We start from the raw sequence: 22,897 nt of genomic DNA on the forward strand, positions 1-22,897 counted from the left end.
AGTTACAGAAGATGGACCTTCACCCCAATCCCATAAAAATGGGATGATGTTTGACAGCAGGGAATTAAAAGCATCTCTTTTGCCCCTTTCCTGTTTGCCCATTTCTGTTCCCTTCTAACTGTAAAAGAACCTAATTATAGGAATGAGATCACTAAGCAATTGAAACAACTCCTGACTTATACTTTCCCGAATGCACACCATGCCTTGCCTAACTTGTTGATATTTCTCATAGATAAAAAGAAGAAAGAAAAATTAAGTAGTTAAAGAATGTTTAGCCCTCTACCCCAAAGCCCCCTAAGCAATCTTGCAGGCAGATCACTCTGGCAAGATAACATTTGAAAAGTCAGCTGGACTGCACACAGTGGAGAACGATGACCCAACCTCCTCTCTCGATGATTCACTGAGATACTTCCCCCCATTTTCCCTTAAAAAACCATCATGGCAGAGCAAAATCTTCAGAGTTGGTCTCAGGACACCAGTCCACCTTCTCCCCAGACTGCTGGCTTTTCTGATTAAAGCACCTTTCCTTTCTATTGACACTTGCCTCTCGAATTACTGGCGTTTGAGCAGCGAGCAGCTAATCCTGAGTTCGGTAACAGTAGGAGGGATAATAGTGGGAGACTGTGGGAAGTAAGGATAGAAACTGAGTATAATTAGGGTTTTATAGTGTCATGGATTTTAAAAAAAGTGGTCGGAGCAAGACATAACAGAGACGATATATAAGCAGAAAGATTTATGTTATTGATAGGTTTAGTGACAAAAGGATCAATGTCTTTAAGAATGTAATGTAGTTTAGCCACAGAAAAAGACTGAAAATAACAAACAATCATAAAATGTAAAGATGGGTAAGGATTCCAGCAGTCATACGGTCTCGTCTTATTTTTAGGTGAGAAAAATCTAGCCCCAGAGAAGATAATTTTTAAAAATTGTATTAATCAGTTGCAGATTCCTAGACTCATAGTCCAACTTTCTATAGGTCTAAACCCTTACATAATTCTAAGGTAACACAGACGGGAATTCACAGCCCAAGAATTTGTTATTTTATATGTATCACTAGGAAGTATTTTCCTTAGACTTAACAGAATTTAAAACTTTGTTTAAACACTTTGAACCTTGCTTCTCAAGATCGGTGACTTAAAGGCTCCTCAGCTTTGCCACTCAGGAGGCTCCTTTCTTAGTGAAACCTGAGGAATTTACCTATAGGGACTTCACCTCACTTCTAAATCAACTCAGGTTTGTTATTCAAAGGAAGAAGATTCCAGGACTTCCGCTCTGACAGCTTCTGCTCTGACAGGAAAGATGGAGGCCCTGAGAGGAAGAACTGAGGCTGTAGAGGCTGGGCGAAGGAAGGAATATGAACAGGAGTATGCTCTTTGCGAAGTTTTTGCTGGCAGCACGGCTCTTAAGTTTCCTCTGTCTCATCAAGATGCGGAGGCTGGCAACAGCTAGACTAAAAGCCAATAAAGAGTAGAGCTGTCCAAGAGAAACCGGGGGCTGTCTCGATGATTCACTGAGATACTTATCCCCCATGTTTCCCTGGGTTCTCAAGGTGGGTCCAGGATCTGGCCTTCTGCTTTTGTATTTTTGTTGTTATTTTGTTTTGTTTTCTTAACCTCAGTGGTATCTGTCCAGGGGCTCAGTTGCATCCAATCACTCGGCAGTGATCAGGCCCTGGGGAGCTGATTCACGCTAACCAAGCTCATAGGAGATGGACTGATTAAAAAAAAGGAAGTTAACTGACTCATTTACAAAGAGACAGCCAGGCAGATGGGACTAGTTATGTCACTTGATCAACTCATTCCATCTTCACTGGAAAAGTGTGCTTGGGAAGCCAAGTTGAGAACAGAGTTGCTTGATGAATGTAGTGTCAGAACAAGGAGAACTGATGTTCCCAAGCTACACTCTCTCAAAGTACTGTTCTGCATTGTAGAAATACACTGTCAAGGTGGCTGGAATACTCATGTTAGCTGAACAGGACACTCACCCTCTTGGATGAAGATAATAGAGCACTTAGTATAATATTTGAGACACAGAGAGTACTCAGTTAATACAAGCCATCATTATTATGGGGCTATATATACTCTGGCAACTTAGCATAATGGGCTAACAGCATGGGCTTTGGAGTTAGATCCTTGCTCCGTCACTCAGTACCCGTATGCCAACAGGAAGGTTACTTAACCTCTCAAGTCTCAGTTCTCCTATCTGTAAGATGAGTATAATAATAGTAACTTTACAGGGTGACCCTTAAGATTACTTAATATGTTGTGTGAAAATCACTTAACTGCTCACTGTAAGCACTGAATGCCTACAAACTCTTACATAGCATTTCTTATATCTCAGATAGCACTTAACAGACATTAATTCATTTAGTCCTATGACTAAAGGTGGATATAGCTGAGGAACCTGTCACTACTAGATTATATTCACTAACATCTGCTTCCCTTCCTTGAGGAAGTATATACTTTCCCAACTCCACTGAAGTCAGATATGACCATTTGACTTACTTTGACCAGTCAAATTTAAATAGAAGAGACATGTGACACTACTTGGCAGAAAAGTTTAAAACCAATTTGTGCTTCCCTACCTCTAGGATTATAGATGGATTAGTTGAGGTAGAGTCCCCATTAGCCTGAGCTCCTAACTGACCCTTGCTGACCCTGGTAGGCAAACAGTGTGAGCAAGAAATAAGCTATTGTTTTAAGCCACTGAGATTTTCATTTTTGTTACCACAGCACAATCTGGCATATTCTAATTGATTCAGAAGCGTAGAGACAAAAAGAAATTTTCCCAAGACCACACAGCTAGAAAGTATCTGGCTCCAGAGTCTGTACTCTTGACCACTTTATGTTTCTTAATAATTGATAGTAACATCAACATGAAGAATAGTTTATTATTAATGCATTGTTGTCAGTGAAGGTCTGTTTCTAGACTTCATAAGTAGCTGTTCTTTTCTGAAAGAGTTGGCTCAGGTAGAAACCTAGCCTTTCTCCAGCCTCTGCTATAACAACAGCCAGCAGCTGACAGAACACCATTGGAGAATTTCTCAGTGGATGACAAGGAGGACCCTGGACATGTTCCTTCTTTATATAACCTCACAGCAGCCCCCAGGGGCATAGTCACTATGGCCACCAGTAGAGCCTGGTTGGATCCCCCCAACACACACAGTATCTCAGAGAATGATTTAAAATATCTACGGTCCTTCTGCTGAGGGTGACCCCATTTTTTCTGTCACTCAGTCTTTCAGAAATGGATGCCTCTTCTCATACTTCTTTTCCCATTAGCCCATAATCTTGTTTCCCTTCTTTTCCTGCCTCTCAACAATGAGCAAAGACTTCAGATGTGTTTGCAGGCTCTATCAGAAAGCATATTACTGACATCCATGTAATTTTCCTTATGTAGCAAGATTCCCCAGAGATGTGAGGGCCTAAAATTTAGGGACTGAGCAAGAGAATCTGTCTGAATTAGAAACACAAGTACCCAAGGAGCTTTAGTCTCTGCTCTTCCCAAGGAAAATGAAAATGTTGTCAAGATAAAAACAGAAGGAGCAAAGCTTAAGCAGTGATGGAAAGCCAAAAAGTTAGGTGGAAAAAGATTAGTCATATCTACTGAACATAAATCTATAAAAGAGACCCAGTTTTTTGTGGCATACAATGAAATGCATTAAATTATAAGCTGGAAATCTATCTAGGGAAAGTATAGATACACATCAATTAATAGAAGTGTCCATTGATGAAGAAATCGTCTATTCATAATTTATTTAACACATGTCATTCAACTAGTAATCAATGAAATTCATGAACAAATAAGAAGTCAGCCACTTCTTAACCCTTTTATTTATTTGTAAGCTCTAGTGATCACCTACTTCATAGCTTTTTCATTATAATAAAATGTTTATTAATTATATTTCTTCAATTTTTTTATATATCTCTATTTGACACTTCTCCAGCTTGGAGAATTGATTTTTTCATCAAACTTTTGAAAATGTTAAGATAATGGAATTTAGTTCCTTAAAATAGCCGACAGGCCAAGTTAGAAATATATATATTGGGAAACTCACTAAAATGCTACTCTCAGGTTCTTACTAGTTTCGGTTTTATAAGTGTGACCACCTTTTAATGAAATTCTTTTCGTACTTAAAGAATTAAATCATTCTGGATAGAGTCCAAAATTTTAAATGAATTCCACTTCATGATACATTACGTTTTATCAGTGATATAGTATAAATTCATATCTCTTTTCCAAGAGACCTTCAGAATTCTCGTTAGCAAAATACTTCCAAGGTTGATAATAATTTACTACAATAAACTGGCTGTGCAGGTGAAGTTGTAGTATCTCTTTCTGGAAGACGTAAAGAACAGGAAAAATTTTCATTGTAAGATTTTAATATTATGCTAATAACCAAACAAAACTCTTTTATGAAGGACAGCATGGAGAAAAGACAGATGGAAGGAACAGTTAATTCGTGAGGGTGGGATGAAATAGAGCTATCTTTGTCCAATGATTATCTGGAAAAGACACTGCAGACTGAGTCATTGAGACCTGCATCATCATATCATCCCAAATGAACACAGAAGCTATTTAAAGACTTCAATTTTATGCTCAGAAGTGAAAGAGAAAGAAAGGAAGAGGAGGAAAATGACTGTAATAGTTGGCTATTGGCATGTGACAAAAGCGTGGGGAGATGCAAAAGATCTGCTAAGCAATTCCCTACTCTGGACCCATGCATAGTGCTAATGCTGGATTATAAATCCTCATTTCTAGCTTTGAAAATTTGGACGCTGTAAGTATAATTCATGTTTGTTATATTGCAGAGCTATTCATCTTTGTCTCTGCAAATTTTTCTCCAGCTTCTCTGTCATATATTAATATCAGATCAATGTAATTTTGAATTGCAGAAAACACAAACTAAAGAATTTATTTTTTAGTCTCAGCTCAATTTCCTTTAAAGTCAATGTCCCTTTCTACCGCTCCATGCTGCCCACCCACCATTTTCCTGAGGACACGTTTCTCATTTTTTGTAGATCCTCCCTTACTTGTTGGAAATTGCATTGGAATTAAATATTTTAGCTACTTGAACACACATGTTCAACAAATATTGGTCAATCATCATTCTCTTCCCCTAGATATCGAGCAGTACTTGTAAAAATTGTGTGTAAGGAAACCTTTTCAGTAAGCAATGCAAAACTTTCAGGTGAGTCTTGACATATCCTACTATTTCAGTGATTATGTCTTACCAATGTGGTTGTTACTAATTCATCCAGTTGTAAGCAATGGAAATTGCCTCTAGTAAACTTAAGAAAAAAGGCATTTTTAGGAGATTGAAAATCAAAAGGAAGATTGGAGAACAAAGAAGGAACTAAGAACTTCAGATCCAAGATACAAGAAATAAAGGAAGAGCCTTAGAGAGGAGGTTCTTCTCAGAGAGGCAACACTAGAGTACACAACCTCCAAAAAAGCCTGGTCTCTTTGTGCCTCAGCTAAAAATTCAAATTCCAAGGAGGTCATTTGTTTAGCACTTGGGGAAAGAGCACATAATTAACAGGTCCACTAAACGCAATGGGGGAGAGAAGGGAAATAGAAGTTTGGAGAAGTTCACTATTCTTGTTTAAGTTCCTAGTGCTCAAGCTGAAACACTAGTAGCTGGTACATGAGCTAAAATAATACAAGATTGATTCTGTTTCAAAAGATCTGTCTGAGAATGATTTGTACAGCATTTGCTAGGCCCCATCTAGCAATCAGTTCCTGTCACTAAACCAAACACACAAACAAACCTCCGAAAACAGTGAATGGGCTTCAGTCAGAAGTTAACAAAGAAACTAACAATTATACCTCAATTTAAAAAAATTAATTAGTTGATTTTTTAATTTAAATTTAAATTAAGAAAAACCAAAAGACTTTTATCCCAATGGTCATCCTCACCCTGGCAAAAATAAGAGCATATATATACAATAATAGTATAGGTATAGATATAATGTCAAGTTTTGTGCACTGTGACTTAGATATTTTTATATGTATTATCTCATTTCATTCTTATAAAACCTGGGGTGTAGGTATTATTATCACCCTCAGAGAGACTACATAACTTGGCCAAAGCGTCACAGCTATCAGGCAGTCTGCACCCAGAGCCTGTGCCCTCACCCCTGTACTAGGCTGCCTGGAGTCAGTCACATGGATTGAGTCTTTCAGGAGGCAGGAGGACAGGGTAGTGGTTAGAACGATGGGCATGATATAGCATCTCAGTTCTGCCATCTACTAGCTGAAGGTAAGAAACGAAAGCCTTCCTGAGCCTCAGTTTCCTCATCTGTGAGATGGAGAGGGTCAGCATGAGTTGCTGCAATGTCACACAGCTGTCGTGAAGAGGAAAGGAGGAAACATACATGAACTACTTGTCACATGTGAAGTGTTGAATAATCAATGGCTGCTATTAGTCACACGTCTGTCTCCCCTAGTAGACTAGTTCTGGAGGCCCAGGTATTACTTTTTTGATATTTGTGTCTGTAGCTCCTTTCTCAGTGATCAGCACATTAATGAGCCCACATAAAAACACGCTGCACAGAAAGCGTCTGTATCAGGGCTCACACTGCCATGTTGTACTCAGGTATTATAAAACAAGCTCCTCTTTATAGTAACACTAGAGTTCCTGCCTCTTAAGCAAATGACACCTATTTTCCCCCACCCCACCTCCTGCCCCCAGGCTGTTAACTCACGAGCTCAGGGTCTGTATCGCTTTTGTTCTTCATGGGTTCCCAGTGCATAGCAGAGAGCCCAGTACATAGTAGGAGCTTAACAAATATGTGTGGACTGAATTTTTAACAAACATTTGTGATATGTATTACAGTTCACCTAGCACCTTCACATAAACGTGTGCTCTCTGTAGAGCAGGCTCTGGAGCCAACTGCCTGGGTTCAAACTCCAGCTCCACCATTTACTAGCTGAGTGACCTTGGGTAATATACATAAGTTTTCAGTGCCTTGGTTTTCTCACTTTTAAAATGAGAATAATAACAGTATTGAGTTAATGAAAGTATTAAAATGTTAATTCATATAAACCTTGTAAAACAGCGCCTGGCGCATCAGCGTTCTTTAAATGTCAGCAATTATTAATTTTGTTTGTAGCTGTTTTTCTCCATCACACTACTAAGAATAAGCTATTCCAACTGCCTAAATCATTTGTCCATTCATGTAACAAAATATGAAAAGTGGCATCTTTACTTTGAAGTCCTAAAATTAATTTTCAGTGGAGCAAATCATAATCTCAAAAAACTGACTTCCAAAATTTTTGCAAAAATAAATGTATTTATAGAGACTCTTCCTAAAATCAAATAATCCTAAATAATCCTAAATCCAGATATTCTGTAGTTTAAAGCTTTTCCAAGTCACTTGTGTTGGATCCTTCTCCAGCAACATTTTGTGTTATTCTTTCCACAAACCAGAACAGCCATATTGACTTGACTAGAAGTATGAGTAAACCACACACACACAAACACCAGGTAATAGAATTAGGTCGTGCTGTCTTCTGCCTCCACCACAAAACTCATTACCCTATTATGGCAAACCGTGTGTTAATCCCCGTATGCATCTCCCGTCACTTAGAGCACAAATTAATTAGGTCAAGTGTTAATTAAAAATTCAAGTCACCGTATTTAACCACTGACGCTTCTCTACACGTTGGAGAGATGAGAAGAAAAATAAAGACAAAGGGGCACCTGAGTACTTCATTTACCTTCAGTACTGTAATGTTCCAAGCAAAGCTCTCAGTTGCTTTGTTGAGTTTTCTTCCTTTCAAGCCTTCTTTTGCCCCCAGATTATGAAGTTCCTCATGGAACTCCATCCCTTTAAAAAGAGAACATGAGAGAATTCTTCGTATAAATTTCAGAAAAACAGGCATTTTATTGTGAAAATATTATCAGTAAAAATATAATTTCCCATTTCTGTCCTCCTCATAATCTCTACATTCCAAAATTGAATTCTCCTTCTCATTCTTTTCATCACCACCAAATGGCTATCCTTAAAGGGCAACTAAAAATAATCAATGCATTAGATTAAATTAGATTTTAAACAGCAAGGGGCCATAGACAAAGACATGAGAAGTTAAGAAGCAAATTCTTCCAACAGGTGGCATCCATCTTGTTTGTTCTCTGCCTGGTTTTTATATAAAATGGTGTAATGTGTGAGTGGTTACCATATGTGAAGGATGCACATATCTTACTTTGCCTTATGAACCATCCATATGGCTTGACAGTAGGCCTGGAGCCCACATAGATAACAATGGTAATTAGTAAATGTTGAGTAAAAATAAAAAGCTTTTTTAAAATAGCATTCCTGGAAACACCCAAATGTGTCAGATTTGGGAATGGCCTTAAAGTTATTTTTAGCTAAACCATTCCCCCAAGCTTGAATACTATAAAAAAAATCACCATCATCTTTCTCTCCTAAGCCTTTGTCTTAGCACCTCAGAGATGGGAATCACACTTTCTTCTGGAAAGCTCATTCCATCTTTGGAAAGCTGTGACTGATATCAAACCAGTCTCTCTCCCTGAAACTTCTACTCCTTGGTGCTAGCTAGCCTCAGAACAACAAGGTCTAATCTCTGTTCCACAGTACAGCCCTTTAAATATTTGAAGAAAGATGTTGGATAAAGTCAAATAGAGTTTTCCCTTCTCCAGATTAAACATTCTAACATGTTTCAGCTTATTATAATTTCTCTTTAAGGATGACATCCAGGAACATCGTTCTCAAAATGGGATTGAAGTTGCCCACATGACATAGGGTTTTACCACCACCTTCCTAGTTCTAGTGACTAGGCTTGTATTAATGCAGCCTAAAACCACATTAACTTTTCTGATGCTAACATCACAAGCCCAGTACATAGTAAGAGCATGGCTACAGAGCCCAGACCTACACTCTGGCTCTACCACTGACTAGCTACGTGAGCATGAGCGAATCCCTGAAACTGTCTGCCATTAAGTCTCCTCAATGGTGCAACGGTGATAACAAGAGTATTGACCTCATGGAACTGTGTGAAGATTAAATGAGTCAACACATACAAAACTCTCAAAGTAGTGCATGGTACATAGGAGCATAATATAAGTATTTCGTATTGTTATTATTTTCGTGCTTCCTATCAACGGAAATATTTAAGCCTCCAGATCAGTAGCGGAGAGCACCATTTTCAAAGTTTGGTCTGGGTTCAAAGGTCACCTCTACCACGTGTTGATATAGGATTTGGGGTAATTCGCTCAATCTCTCAGAATCTCAGATGCCTCATCTCTAGATTGGATATAATGATGACTACACTGCAGAGTTGTTATGAGGACTAAATAACATAGCATATGTGCTTAGTGTATCAGATACATATATATCAAGCAACTGTCAGTGTCATCTTCCTTATTGCACACTAATGTGTGTGTGTGTGGATCAGGGAGAACATGGATCCAAGAGAGATAAAAGTACTGGGGTGTGGATGAAGTGACAGTAAATAAACACAGCAATGTGCCATCAGAGACATGGGACCCATCCCACCCTTAAAGAAGGAACAAATCTAAACTGAGGACAAGTAAATGAGGCAAAAGCCTAGAAGGTTAACAAGATTATGGTTCAAACTGTAAAAATAAAGTGTTTCTTAAGGGGCAATGTGAAACCACAGTTTCCATATCAGTAATAAAAAGGCTTTGATCGGTTCCCAAATCACAAAAGTAAACTCAGAAACCCTCACCTCTCCAGACATCTTCAGATACCCCCTCTATATACACACAGACCACCTACCTACTATCATGTAGATCTCTTCTGTACTAAACAAAGGCTTCAGTGTAACTCAAAGTATAGTTAAACTTTAAAAGTCTGCCAAAAATCATCATTATGTTTTCTAAACGAAATGGGGGCAAGGGGGGAAGGTTACCTGCTTTCTGACACTGCACGATCTTTTCCTGGACTGTGTCTGCCATTTCTATGAGAAACCGGCTCTCTTGGATCATCTGTCACAAAATAAGCATTAAAAAGGTGGTTGTCAGAAATCCTTAAACTGGCACATTGGAAAGACAACATAAAGACCCACATGAAACTGCCAGTAATGGGGCACCCTGGCCATAACCACAAGAGATGGGAGAGGGAAGGATGATCTCTGCTCCAAGCCCCACCCACTCTAACACCAGCTAGAGTCACCTACCTTATGGTTGCTCCACTTACGTAATATGCCTGGCACACCATGGGTGCCAAATCAATAACTCTTGAATAAATGCATACACACTCTTTTTAAGTCCCAGATCACATTCATGAACACCTCTTATTTTATCCCCTCGCCCCAAAGTTACTGCAACATCAAGGCAAGTGGTACTGGAACAACAGCAATGAGATATCAGAACAGGGAATCACCTAGTGATGAGGTAAAGAACTACAGGACACATCAGTGAAGTCGGCAAATTGGATTTAAGTGGTGCAAAGATGGTGGAGTCCTGGTCCTTCGTTGAGAAGGGCTCCAGCTCCACTGGCAAGAATGAACTGTGGGTCATATTCACCAGCAATTCCACAGAGCTTGTAGGCAACAATGCTGAAATGGTGTCCCTGCCCTCCACATTTGGGTAGAAAGAAAAAAGACCAAGAAGTAATTAATATACTGAGTGAAGTAGGGAAAATAGGACAGCTGTTGGAGAGATGAAGAAAAGAGAAATCTGTATGTGAAGAAGGGGGAAGATGAGAGTAGGTAAAGAAGTTGTGATCAGAAAGACAACGGACTGGGGCCCTTCTGAAGAAATGACTAAAGAAAGGCACCAATAGGCAAACACTTCCTGAATTTCTAGCCACTCTTCTACTCCTAATAAATGTTGTACCTTTTAGTCTGACTATTCCATGTTTTATCTGTCTGGCTCAATAATCTGAAGAGAGTTCAAGGCAGAATCCAAAGTGAACATAAAAAGTCTTGAGTAAGACATTCTTCAAAATTAAATGCTGTTGTACAAGATTGTAGTTTTATACAATCACTTTCAAATATAAAGTGGTTTATGACTACAAATCTTCAAATGGAAAAGAATATTTGAATCATGAATATTTAGTGCCTAACAACTCTATAGAAGTAAAATCAAATCATTCATTCATTTAACAAATATCTACTCAGCAGGCACTATGTGTAAGCACTGTAGTAACTACAAGGGGTATGATACATGGATGAGCAAAAACAGACACATTTCTATCTCCATGGAGTTCATAGTCTAGTAGGGAAGTCTACTCAAATGATTAAATGACACATGATAATTAATTCAACCAAACTTCAATTACTGATATTTTCTACCTAAAATGATAGTTTGAAGTGACTTATTTGGAGGGCTAAAGTGACTATTAAAACCATAAAACTAGGCACCCAAGAAGGTCTAAGCTGCGTCAAACTTTTTAACTGCATTAACTCTTCCAACTCCCAAGAGGAAGTGGAATGCTTCTGAATAATAATTTCTCAAATGGTTATCTGCCTGAGTTACTGCAGCTTCCAAGTGAAGGAAACTTACAGGCAAAGAAAGATTTAATATGAAGGGAATCTGATTTAGTCTTTTCTAAGTTTAGAAAGATGCTAAGTTTAGCATCTACCCATGCAGCATCAATTGAGTTTTCATAATACTTTCAAAGTTATCAGATGTTCCAAATTAGTCAGATAGCATACAAAATGTTTTCATAAAATTCAAGCAAGGGAAACCTTCATAAAGAACAAACACATTCTGTGACTTTACCATGAGCAAAATAGCCAATATACTGCACAATTTTAGAATCATTTTATTTTTAAGGCTAAGAGAATCTTAGCTGTCAGGACCACACCCTTAATTTTGTGAAAAAGGAAACTAAGACTTATAAGAGTTAAAATCCTTGTCCAAAAAATGGAACTAATTAGTGATCAAACTGGAATTAAAATCCCGGTTTCCTGGAATCCATTTATTTTCATGAAAAAACAGCACCCTCTGATTTTGTCTAGCCTGGCCACGCTTTCACACATTCAGTCTTTTGAGCCTGAAATGTAGCTTTCCAAAGTCACCTGACCCAGCCCATCAGTAATAACATGAGGCCATGACCGTAATCAATCTATTTCAGCCAGGTTCAAATATGTCCTTTTCAAGAAAAACTCCAAAAAGGGATAGCATTGGTAATTTCCTTTGATAATATCTTGACTGACATTCATTTCTCTTGGTTTTGCACTCAGTGGAGAACATATGATACCATTATCTGATTTAAAAAAAAAGAAAAGAAACTCTATTGATTTGTGGCCAGCTTTTTTGTTTTTGCAGTATTTTACTAAATATCTCCTCAGTGTTGAGTACAAAATGTACTTCCTACATCCAAAAATGTACTTCCTACATCCAAAAATGCCACAGCCTTTTTGTGAGAACCTGAGAAGGAAGTGTCCTGTTCGCCAAAGCTAACTCTTCTACCTTGACTTCCAATCTCACCTTTCCCTCTTCCCTTCAGGAACCCATTCCTAATGACCCCTTCTTTATTCATCTACAATTTCTACCTCTCCCTTGCTTTTTCCCTTTTCCATACAACATCTCCTACCTTAAAGTAAGCAAACAAAAACAATAACAAAATACTCTATTGGCCTTCAAGTGGTTGACCTCATCAATCTTTCCTTAAAACACTAGCCCATGCTCACTGCTTTGACTCTTGTGGGACTCCACTGACGACCCCCCAAAGTTTGGTCTCATCACAGACTACCCCCTGGCCAATTCTCAGTTCTCATTCTTGCCAACTCAGCAGTTGACCCCACTTTATATCCCCAGATTCATCTATCCATTTTCATATCTATCCATCGATATCACCTTTTCCTTATCTTATTTTGTGATACTTATTTTTTCTAGTATTAATTAACCCACACATGTACACAACAGATCCCTGCTCAAACCCAACATTGTCTTTTTTGAAATCTAATCTTTCTTTTTGTCTCTAGTCTTTTTTCCTAGGTTCTCCATTTTTCTATAACCTTACATGTTCTTTTTTTTTTAATGTTTATTTACTTGTTTATTTTCTTATTAGTCATCCATTTTACACACATCAGTGAATACATGTCAATCCCAGTCTCCCAGTTCATCCCACGACCACACCCACCGCACGCCGCTTTCCCCCCTTGGTGTCCATACGTTTCTTCTGTACATCTGTGTCTCAATTTCTGCTCTGCAAACTGGTTCATCTGTACCATTTTCTAGGTTCCACATATATATGCTCATATACGATATTTGTTTTTCTCTTTCTGATTTACTTCACTCTGTATGACAGTCTCTAGATGCATCCACGTCTCTACAAATGACCCAATTTCGTTCCTTTTTATGTCTGAGTAATATTCCATTGTATATATGTACCACTTCTTCTTCATTCATTCATCTGTCGATGGGCATTTAGGTTGCTTCCATGACCTGGCTATTGTAAATAGTGCTGTAATGAACATTGGGGTGCATGTGTTTTTTGAATTATGGTTTTCTCTGGGTATATGCCCAGTAGTGGGATTGCTGGGTCATACGGTAATTTTATTGTTAGTTCTTTAAGGAAACTCCATACTGTTCTCCATAGTGGCTGCATCAATTTACATTCCCACCAAGAGTGCAAGAAGGTTCCCTTTTCTCCACACCCTCTCCAGCATTTGTTGCTTGTAGATTTTCTGATGATGCCCATTCTAACTGGTGTGAGGTGATACCTCATTGTAGTTTTGATTTGCATATCTCTAATAATTAGTGATGTTGAGTGGCTTTTCATGTGCTTCTTGGCCATCTCTATGTCTTCTTTGGAGAAATGTCTATTTAGGTCTTCTGCCCATTTTTGGATTGGTTTGTTTTTTTTTTTTAATATTGAGCTGCATGAGCTGTTTATATATTTTGGAGATTAATCCTTTGTCTGATGATTAATTTGCAAACATTTCCTCCCATTCTGAGGGTTGTCTTTTCGTTTTGTTTTTGGTTTCCTTTGCTGTGCAAAAGCTTTTAAGTTTCATTAGGTCCAATTTGTTTATATTTGTTTTTATTTCCTTTAGGAGGTGGATCAAAAAAGATCTCGCTGTGATTTATGTTAAAGAGTGTTCTTCCTATGCTTTCCTCTAAGAGCTTTATAGTGCCCGGTCTTACATTTAGGTCTCCAATCCAGTTTGAGTTTATTTTTCTGTATGGTGTTAGGGAGTGTTTTAATTTCATTCTTTTACATGTAGCTGTCCCGTTATCCTAGCACCACTTATTCAAGAGACTGTCTTTTCTCCATTGTATATCCTTGTCTCCTTTGTTGTAGATTAGTTGACCATAGGTGCATGGGTTTATCTCTGGGCTTTCTATCCTGTTCCATGGATCTATATTTCTGTTTTTGTGCCAGTACCATATTGTCTTGATTACTGTAGCTTTGTAGTATAGTCTGAAGTCAGGGAGTCTGATTCCTCCAGCTCCGTTTTTTTCCCTCAAGACTGCTTTGGCTATTGAGGGTCTTCTGTGTCTCCATAGAAATTTTAGGATTTTTTTCTTCTGGTTCTGTAAAAAATGCCATTGGTAATTTGATAGGGATTGCATTGAACCTGTAGATTGCTTTGGGTAGTACAGTCATTTTCACAATATTGATTCTTCTAATCCAAGAACATGGTATACCTCTCCATCTGTTGGTATCATCTTTAATTTCTTTCATCAGTGTCTTATAGTTTTCTGCATACAGCTCTTTTGTCTCCCTAGGTAGGTTTATTCCTAGGTATTTTATTCTTTTCGTTGCAGGGGTAAATGGGAGGTTTTCCTTAATTTCTCTTTCAGAATATTCATCATTAGTGTATAGGAATGCAAGAGATTTCTGTGCGTTAATTTTGCATCCTGCTACTCTACCAAATTCATTTATTAGCTCTAGTAGTTTTTTGCTGGCATATTTAGGATTCTCTATGTTTAATATCATGTCACCTGCGAACAGTGACAGTTTTATTTCTTCTTTTCCAGTTTGTATTCCTTTTATTTCTTTTTCTTCTCTGACTGCTGTGGCTAGGACTTCCAAAACTATGTTGAATAATAGTGGTGAGGGTGGACATCCTTGTCTTGTTCCTGATCTTAGAGGAAATGATTTCAGTTTTTCACCATTGAGAATGATGTTTGCTGTGGGTTTGTCATATATGGCCTTTATTATGTTGAAGTAGGTTCCCTCTATGCCCACTTTCTAGAGAGTTTTTATCATAAATGTGTGTTGAATTTTGTCAAAAGCTTTTTCTGCATCTATTGAGATGATCATATAGTTTTTCTTCTTCAATTTGTTTATATGGTGTATCACATTGATTGATTTGCATATATTGAAGAATCCTTGAATCACTAGGATAAATCCCACTTGATCATGGTGTATGATCCTTTCAATGTGTTGTTGGATTCTGTTTGCTGGTATTTTGCTGAGGATTTTTGCATATATATTCATCAGTGATATTGGCCTGTAATTTTCCTTTTTTTATAGTATCTTTATCTGGTTTTGGTATCAGGGTGATGGTGGCCTCATAGAATGAGTTTGGGAGTTTTCCTTCCTCTGCAAATTTTTGGAAGAGTTTGAGAAGGATGGGTGTTAGCTCTTGTCTAAATGTTTGATAGAATTCACCTGTGAAGCCATCTGGTGCTGGACTTTTGTTTGTTGGAAGATTTTTAATCATGGTTTCAATTTCATTACTTGTGATTGGTCTGTTCATACTTTCTGTTTCTTCCTGGTCCAGTCTTGGAAGGTTATACCTTTCTAAGAATTTGTCCATTTCTTCCAGGTTGTCTATTTTATTGGCATAGAGCTGCTTGTAGTAGTCTCTTACGATGTTATGTAATTCTGTGGTGTCTGTTGTAACCTCCCCTTTTTCATTTCTAATTTTATTGATTTGAGTCCTCTCCCTCTTTTTATTGATGAGTCTGGCTAATGGTTTATCAATTTTGTTTATCTTCTCAAAGAACAAGCTTTTACTATTATTTATCCTTGTTATCCTTTTCTTTATTTCTATTTCATTTATTTCTGCTCTAATCTTTATGATTTCTTTCCTTTTGCTAACTTTGGGTTTTCTTTGTTCTTCTTTCTCTAGTTCCCTTAGGTGTAATGTTATATTGTTTATTTGAGATGTTTCTTGTTTCTTGAGGTAGGATTGTATTGCTATCAACGTTCCTCTTAGAACTGCTTGTGCTGCATCCCATAGGTTTTGGATTGTCGTGTTTTTATTATCATTTGTCTCTAAGTATTTTTTGATTTCCTCTTTGATTTCTTCAGTGATCTCTTGGTTATTTAGTAACGTATTGTTTAGCTTCCATGTGTTTGTGTTTTTTACATTTAATTGATTTCTAATCTCATAGCGTTGTGGTCAGAAAAGATGCTTGACATGATTTCAATTTTCTTAAATTTACTGAGGCTTGATTTGTGACCCAAGGTGTGATCTATCCTGGAGAATGTTCCATGCACACTTGAGAAGAAAGTGTAATCTGCTGTTTTTGGATGAAATGTCCTATAAGTATCAATTAAATCTATGTGGTCTATTGTGTCATTTAAAGCTTGTGTTTCCTTATTAACTTTCTGTCTGGATGATCTGTCCATTGGTGTAAGTGAGGTGTTAAAGTCCCCCACTATTATTGTGTTACTGTCGATTTCCTCTTTTAGAGCTGTTAGCAGTTGTCTTATGTACTGAGGTGCTCCTGTGTTGGGTGCATATATATTTATAATTGTTATATCTTCTTCTTGGATTGATCCCTTGATCATTACATAGTGTCCTTCCTTGTCTCTTGTAACATGCTTTAAAGTCTATTTTATCTGATATGAGTATTGCCACTCCAGCTTTCTTTTGATTTCCATTTGCATGGAATATCTTTTTCCATCCCCTCACTTTCAGTCTGAATGTGTCCCTAGGTCTGAAGTGGGTCTCTTGTAGACAGCATATATATAGGTCTTGTTTTTGTACCCATTCAGGAAGCCTGTGTCTTTTGGTTGGAGCATTTAATCCATTCACATTTAAGGTAATTTTTGATATATATGTTCCTATTACAATTTTCTTAATTTTGGGGGCTTTGTTTCTGTAGGTCCTTTTCTTCTCTTGTGTTTCCCACTTAGAGAAGTTCCTTTAGCATTTGTTGTAGAGATGGTTTGGTGGTGCTGAATTCTTTTAGCTTTTGCTTGTCTGTAAAGCTTTTGATTTCTCCATTGAATCTGAATGAGATCCTTGCTGGGTAGAGTAATCTTGGTTGTACGTTCTTCCTTTTCATCACTTTAAGTATATCATGCCACTGCTTTCTGGCTTGTAGAGTTTCTGCTGAGAAATCAACTGTTAACCTTATGGAAGTTCCCTTGTATGTTATTTGTCATTTTTCCCTTGCTGCTTTCAATAATTTTTCTTTGTCTTTAATTTTTGCCAATTTGATTACTATATGTCTCGGAGTGTTTCTCCTTGGGTTTATCCTGTATGGGACTCTCTGTGCTTCCTGGACTTGGGTGGCTATTCCCTTTCCCATGCTAGGGAAGTTTTCGACTATAATCTCTTCAAATATTTTCTCGGGTCCTTTCTCTCTTTCTTCTCCTTCTGGGACCCTTATAATGCGAATGTTGTTGCGTTTAATATTGTCCCAGAGGTCTCTTAGGCTGTCTTCATTTCTTTTCATTCTTTTTTCTTTATTCTGTTCTGCAGCAGTGAATTCCACCATTCTGTCTTCCAGGTCACTTATCCGTTCTTCTGCCTCAGTTATTCTGCTATTGATTCCTTCTAGTGTAGTTTTCATTTCAGTTATTGTATTGTTCATCTCTGTTTGTTGTTCTTTAATTCTTCTAGATCTTTGTTAAACATTTCTTGCATCTTCTCAATCTTTGCCTCCATTTTTTTTCCGAGGTCCTGGATCATCTTCACTATCAATATTCTGAATTCTTTTTCTGGAAGATTTCCTATCTCCATTTCACTTAGTTTGTTTCCTTGGGTTTTATTTTGTTCCTTCATCTAGTACATAGCCCTCTGCCTTTTCATCTTGTCTATCTTTCTGTGAATGTGGTTTTTGTTCTTCAGGCTGCAGGATTGTAGTTCTTCTTGCTTCTGCTGTCTGCCCTCTCGTGGATGAGGCTATCCACCTTACATGTTCTTAATTCCCTTTCAAACTGAGTACTGAAAACTAAACATACAGCTTTTAGTAGGATTATACCTATGGAAAATATAATACTCAAGTATCAGAAAATAAATTTTAAAACTTTATTACTTATTTGAGGCAAAATAAATTCAAGACCAAAACACAGAACAAACACTATGATTCAAGTTATCTTCAAAATCTTTCAAGTAAATATTTGTTAACCCCATAGTGTAAGAAGTTTGTTTTTCCCATTGTCTAATAGATCACTTCATAAGAGATAGTCAAGTGTGATTTAACCTTCAACATAGAAGAGTATCCCCGAGGATAACTTTAAAACCTTTAATAACAAAAGTCATAACTTTAAAACACCTCATAATTAATATTCTCAGAACTTAAAATCATTGCTCATGTAAACTTTTGTCATAAGAGCATTTGATCCTCTTCTCTATGGTAACAGCTTCCATTGTATTTAGAAGAATAATTTTATTCTAATTTCTGCAGTCAACTTTCAATTCTTAGTAGTTATAGAGAAAACAAATAAGATGGATGGCTGAAATGTACCAACAATTCCAAACCACATTTAAAGCAACAACTTCAACCTTTCCCCCCAGCTAAGTAATTTATCTAAGTTGTTAGGAAGGGAAAATGGTTGATTTGAGTTTCATCTCCTTCCTAGATCTCTACAGATCCTGACGGAAATGACATACAAAGTGCTAAAGCCAAGGAGAGAAGGTGAGAAGCATGTCTTCAGATAATCCCCCAGCTGGGTAGTCAGTAGACAGCCAGCCAAGGCTGGATTGACTCAGTGGATAGAATCTGACAGCAGCCTGATTTACATATCTGATGTCTCAGCCTGAGTTCCCAGTTGCCTTTGCTGTTATAGTAATACAAAGAGCTTTTCTTTGGCTCTGTCACATGAATATCTCCTAATGCATCTTATTTCCTAGCCACGGCTTTGAATCTAAAAGAATAGAGGACTTACCCAGATAAAGGTTGGCATTACTTTAAGCATTAGATGTGTCCTGAACTGGGGAGTGTAAAGTTGTCAGTTAAGATCAAAATCATTTATTTAAAACAAAAACTTTACTGAAGGGGACAGTAATGCTTTTACTCGAAGGTAGATTAAATTGTCTAACCTGTGTGAAAAAAACTGTCTTCCCAACTCAATAGGGAGTTTGACTAATTGCCTAGGATCATTGCAGAGTCAATGTAACTATTTAATGGTACTGAAAATATGAGATTTCATCAAATCATGACTCAGAAACCTTCCATAGATGCCAATTTTATCCTGAATTACATCTAAGTTCTTAGAACCACAGAACTTTATATCTAGAAGTAACCTTAACAACCATCTGTCATGGACCACCCCATTTTGCAAATGAAAAAACTCAGGCCCAACTGACTTACCTTAAGCCACATGGCCAGTTAGTGGAAAAGTTTAGACTAGAACTCAGGCATTCTTGAGGTGCAGACATTATAAACTGTTCTGTGCTGCTAATATTATATTAGAGTGTAGAATTCCTATTGCAAGTGCAGGTTGGTGATAACATTTTATAAATTAGAATTGACCAAGTAGAGCAACATGAAACATTTTTGCCATGACTGCTTCCCCCTCCAAGTCTAACTTGCAACACACATGAACCAGTATAGATATTCTTCCTATGAAACCTAGTAAGCAATGTACTTACTTGTGTCCACTGTTTTTTCAGGAAGGAGTTATCAAATTTGGAAAGGCAATCATTTAAGAACATGTGAGTCAAGAAAAAGTCAATCTGCTCTAGACCTATTAAGAAGACTGAAATAATTAATCTGTCTCTATCTTCCTTCTAATCAAAATGCTGGGTTTTAGTTTTTAGTTCTATAGTGGCTCATCTTTTCAAATTGTTTAAAATAAGACTTGAATTTTATTAAACTTGGTACATTTTAATATCTGATTGTTGTTACAAATACATTTGCTAAGTAGAATGAAGATAATTTCCTTTAATTTTTAATTTAATTAAACATTTTAAATCAGATGGTTAAAAAGCACTCGATAGATGGGTATCTTTTGGTTTTAAGCAAAGCCAATCCTATAAGACTGCTAATTTTTGGTAAAACAGGAACACATATAAGGTTAGAACATTTGCAAGCTTACTGGAAATCCACTGCCTTTGGTGTATGTGATGAAGTAAGTATTCTCTGTCCTGGAACCAGCTCTGAATCACTTTTCCTAGCCTGATTTATAATAGAGCAGGACAGGGAAACTCACACAGAGCAGGCCAAAGGACCTCTGTCTCCACATTAGTAATAGGATCTACTGCATGAGAAGCTTTCTGCATAAAAAGATCATTTTATCTTTTCTTTTCTCCAGTTGTTCTGTTTCCAAAATATAGTTGTCAGCTATATCTTGAGTAATCATTAGAAACGTTTGTTTTTATCCCACTATGATTAAAATTTAGTTCATTCATAAAATTACCAGGTGACTAAGCTTCATGAACTTTCTCCAGAATTTTCAGGCCAATTTGACGATCTCACACTGCCTTAAACTAAAACTGTTTCAAGAACTTGAATATTCAGGAATGCAAAGCAAACTCTGAGGATGCGTGCACAATATTCCACAAAGGAGCCCCCCTGAGATACTTACTTATTGATGCATCTGTGATATTCTGTGTCCTTGGGACCCTGGTACCAAGTGGAAATGCTGCCAACTCTCAAGATGCTGACATTTCCCCCAATATACAGAAAATGTATCACAAGACATTGTCACACCCAAGAGTAAAAGAAATTTCAATGCACTAAATGCACAACATTTTGTTTTTAAATAACCAGCTCTGGTTGAGCACATGCCAGTGGGCTCTTCTTTTTTTTCCGGGTTCCATGACTACACAACCCAACGTACTTTTTAAAATGCAAACTAATATAAAGTTTCACACAAACTTCATAAGGAGAGAGAATGATGGAGAGAGAGTGCCTTTGACTTAATTTCAATCTAAACTTATTTCAATAAGTAAAACTACATTGGGGGACTGTTGACAATTTTTTCCCATCCTGAGAGAAGAGACTGTATTTTAATCCAACCATTATGTTTGGCTTAATTGTGATACCGGCCAGTGTATTGATTCCATTGCAAGAGTGATAAAAGATACTGATTGGCTCTTTTTGCTAGATTCCTAGTCATGCTAACATAATCAACTGTTCTCCAAATCACACAACAGAGGAAAAGATTAAATAACCCTTGACTCATGTTATCTAGGTTGCTTTGATTTTATGTTCAGAAAATCTGTCGCTCATATCATAGCGAAGTTTTAACTTTTATGTTAATGTTAAATAATTCAGCACAGCAGTCACCTTCAGAGAATGCTTTGGGTTTATTTTTTACAGTTGCAATCCCCTGTAACTATTCCACCTCTGATTGCTATGTTTAAAACACTAACTACCCAAAAGTATTCACATTAATTTAAAACACTTAAGAGGACCAAAATATGTTAGGCAATACTTCTTGACTCTGCATGAAAAATTAGACAGGTGAGAACAACAGAAAAGTAAAAATTCAGGTATCTAAAGAAAAAATGTACAAAGTTTAGACAATATTTTTCTTTCAAAACTATTTGCAAATAAAATTCTGCTGAGCACTGGGTGAGACAGGGTGAAAGTCGGGGAGGGGGTATAGTATATTACAAGTCACTGTGAAAAGTCCACCATAAGGACTCAAGGTCCTTAGACTCCAGCTCAGGACATAAAACATCATCTGGTTCACTGTCTGAACACTGTGTGACTCTGTCCTTCCCCTTTTTAAGTGTAAATCTCGCCTTCCTATCAGCATTTCCCATTCCTCAAGGACAAAAATTTTTCTTCATACCATTTCTTTCCTCCAGCAACTTGCAGAGTAGTGACGTGTGTGCAAAATGTGTTTGTTGAATTGACTAATCAAAAGCCTAAAGACATATACAAAATGATACATCAAAAGAGAAAGTGCTGTGTTACAAGCAGCAAATACACATGCTCCCATCTCATTTTACTTACATTTCTCTTGGTTGAAAGAGCTGTCATGCTTTGCACTATGGCTATTTGTGCTGATACCTCTCTCTGTTTATTCATCTCTGTATCGCACACAATCTACTAAAATTCTTTATAGTTGGTATGAGTTGAATGCCGTGACTAAAGTCAATAAATGAGTTTTTTCTTAAAGTCAGTTTTGCAAGCGGTTAGGACAAAAGGCTGGACTTAGGTTGATGGAGAGGGAATTAAGGCTAGGAAGTCATTTGAGGTGGTATAGAACAGAAATACAAAGGATGGAGAATGAAAAGTACGTGGCAAATAAATCAGCTTGACTGAAGGAGAAGGTTCAAATAGAAGGAAATTGGAGGTGAGGGTGGCAAAACAGGCAGCATGGTGGGTGAAGGCTTTCCAAGGCTAGTTAAAAATCAAAAATAGAATCTGAGGATGATTATTCCCATTGTTGAATTAAAAAAAGGTAGAGACTAGATGGAGGACTAGTCAGCCTATTGAAAAATTCAGGTGGGAGGAGAAGAGAGCCTGTTGAGAACCTTGGCTGTATCAATGTAAGGAAATGGATACACATGAGAAATACGGTGATGAAAGAAGCAGTAGCTCTCATTGATGTTGAATTGTAAATAAAAAGACCTTATAGGATAGCCAAGACATATACATACACACACACACACACACACACACACACACACACACACACACATACACACAATGGAATATTACCCAGCCATAGAAAAGAATGAAATAATGCCATTTGCAGCAACATGGATGGACATAGAGATTATCATACTAAACAAAGTAAGTCAGAAAGAGAAAGACAAATACCATATGATATCACTTACATGTGGAATCTAAAACATGACACAAATGAAC

General features: G+C 37.3%; 1 protein-coding gene across 2 annotated transcripts in view; it reads right to left on the reverse strand.

The window, feature by feature from the left end:
- PLCL1 (phospholipase C like 1 (inactive)) overlaps window positions 1–22,897 on the reverse strand; it is a 393,008-nt gene that overhangs the window by 37,168 nt on the left and 332,943 nt on the right. For both annotated transcript variants that reach the window (XM_060152382.1, XM_060152383.1), the window contains 2 exons: window positions 9,898–9,973; window positions 7,723–7,832 (listed from right to left, as the gene is read on the reverse strand). In XM_060152382.1, the coding sequence (XP_060008365.1) occupies window positions 7,723–7,832; window positions 9,898–9,973 (186 nt within the window). The remainder of the gene's footprint in view (window positions 1–7,722; window positions 7,833–9,897; window positions 9,974–22,897) is intronic.

This window comes from Lagenorhynchus albirostris, chromosome 6 (genome assembly GCF_949774975.1).
Source record: "Lagenorhynchus albirostris chromosome 6, mLagAlb1.1, whole genome shotgun sequence".
NCBI classification, from domain to species: Eukaryota; Metazoa; Chordata; class Mammalia; order Artiodactyla; family Delphinidae; genus Lagenorhynchus; species Lagenorhynchus albirostris.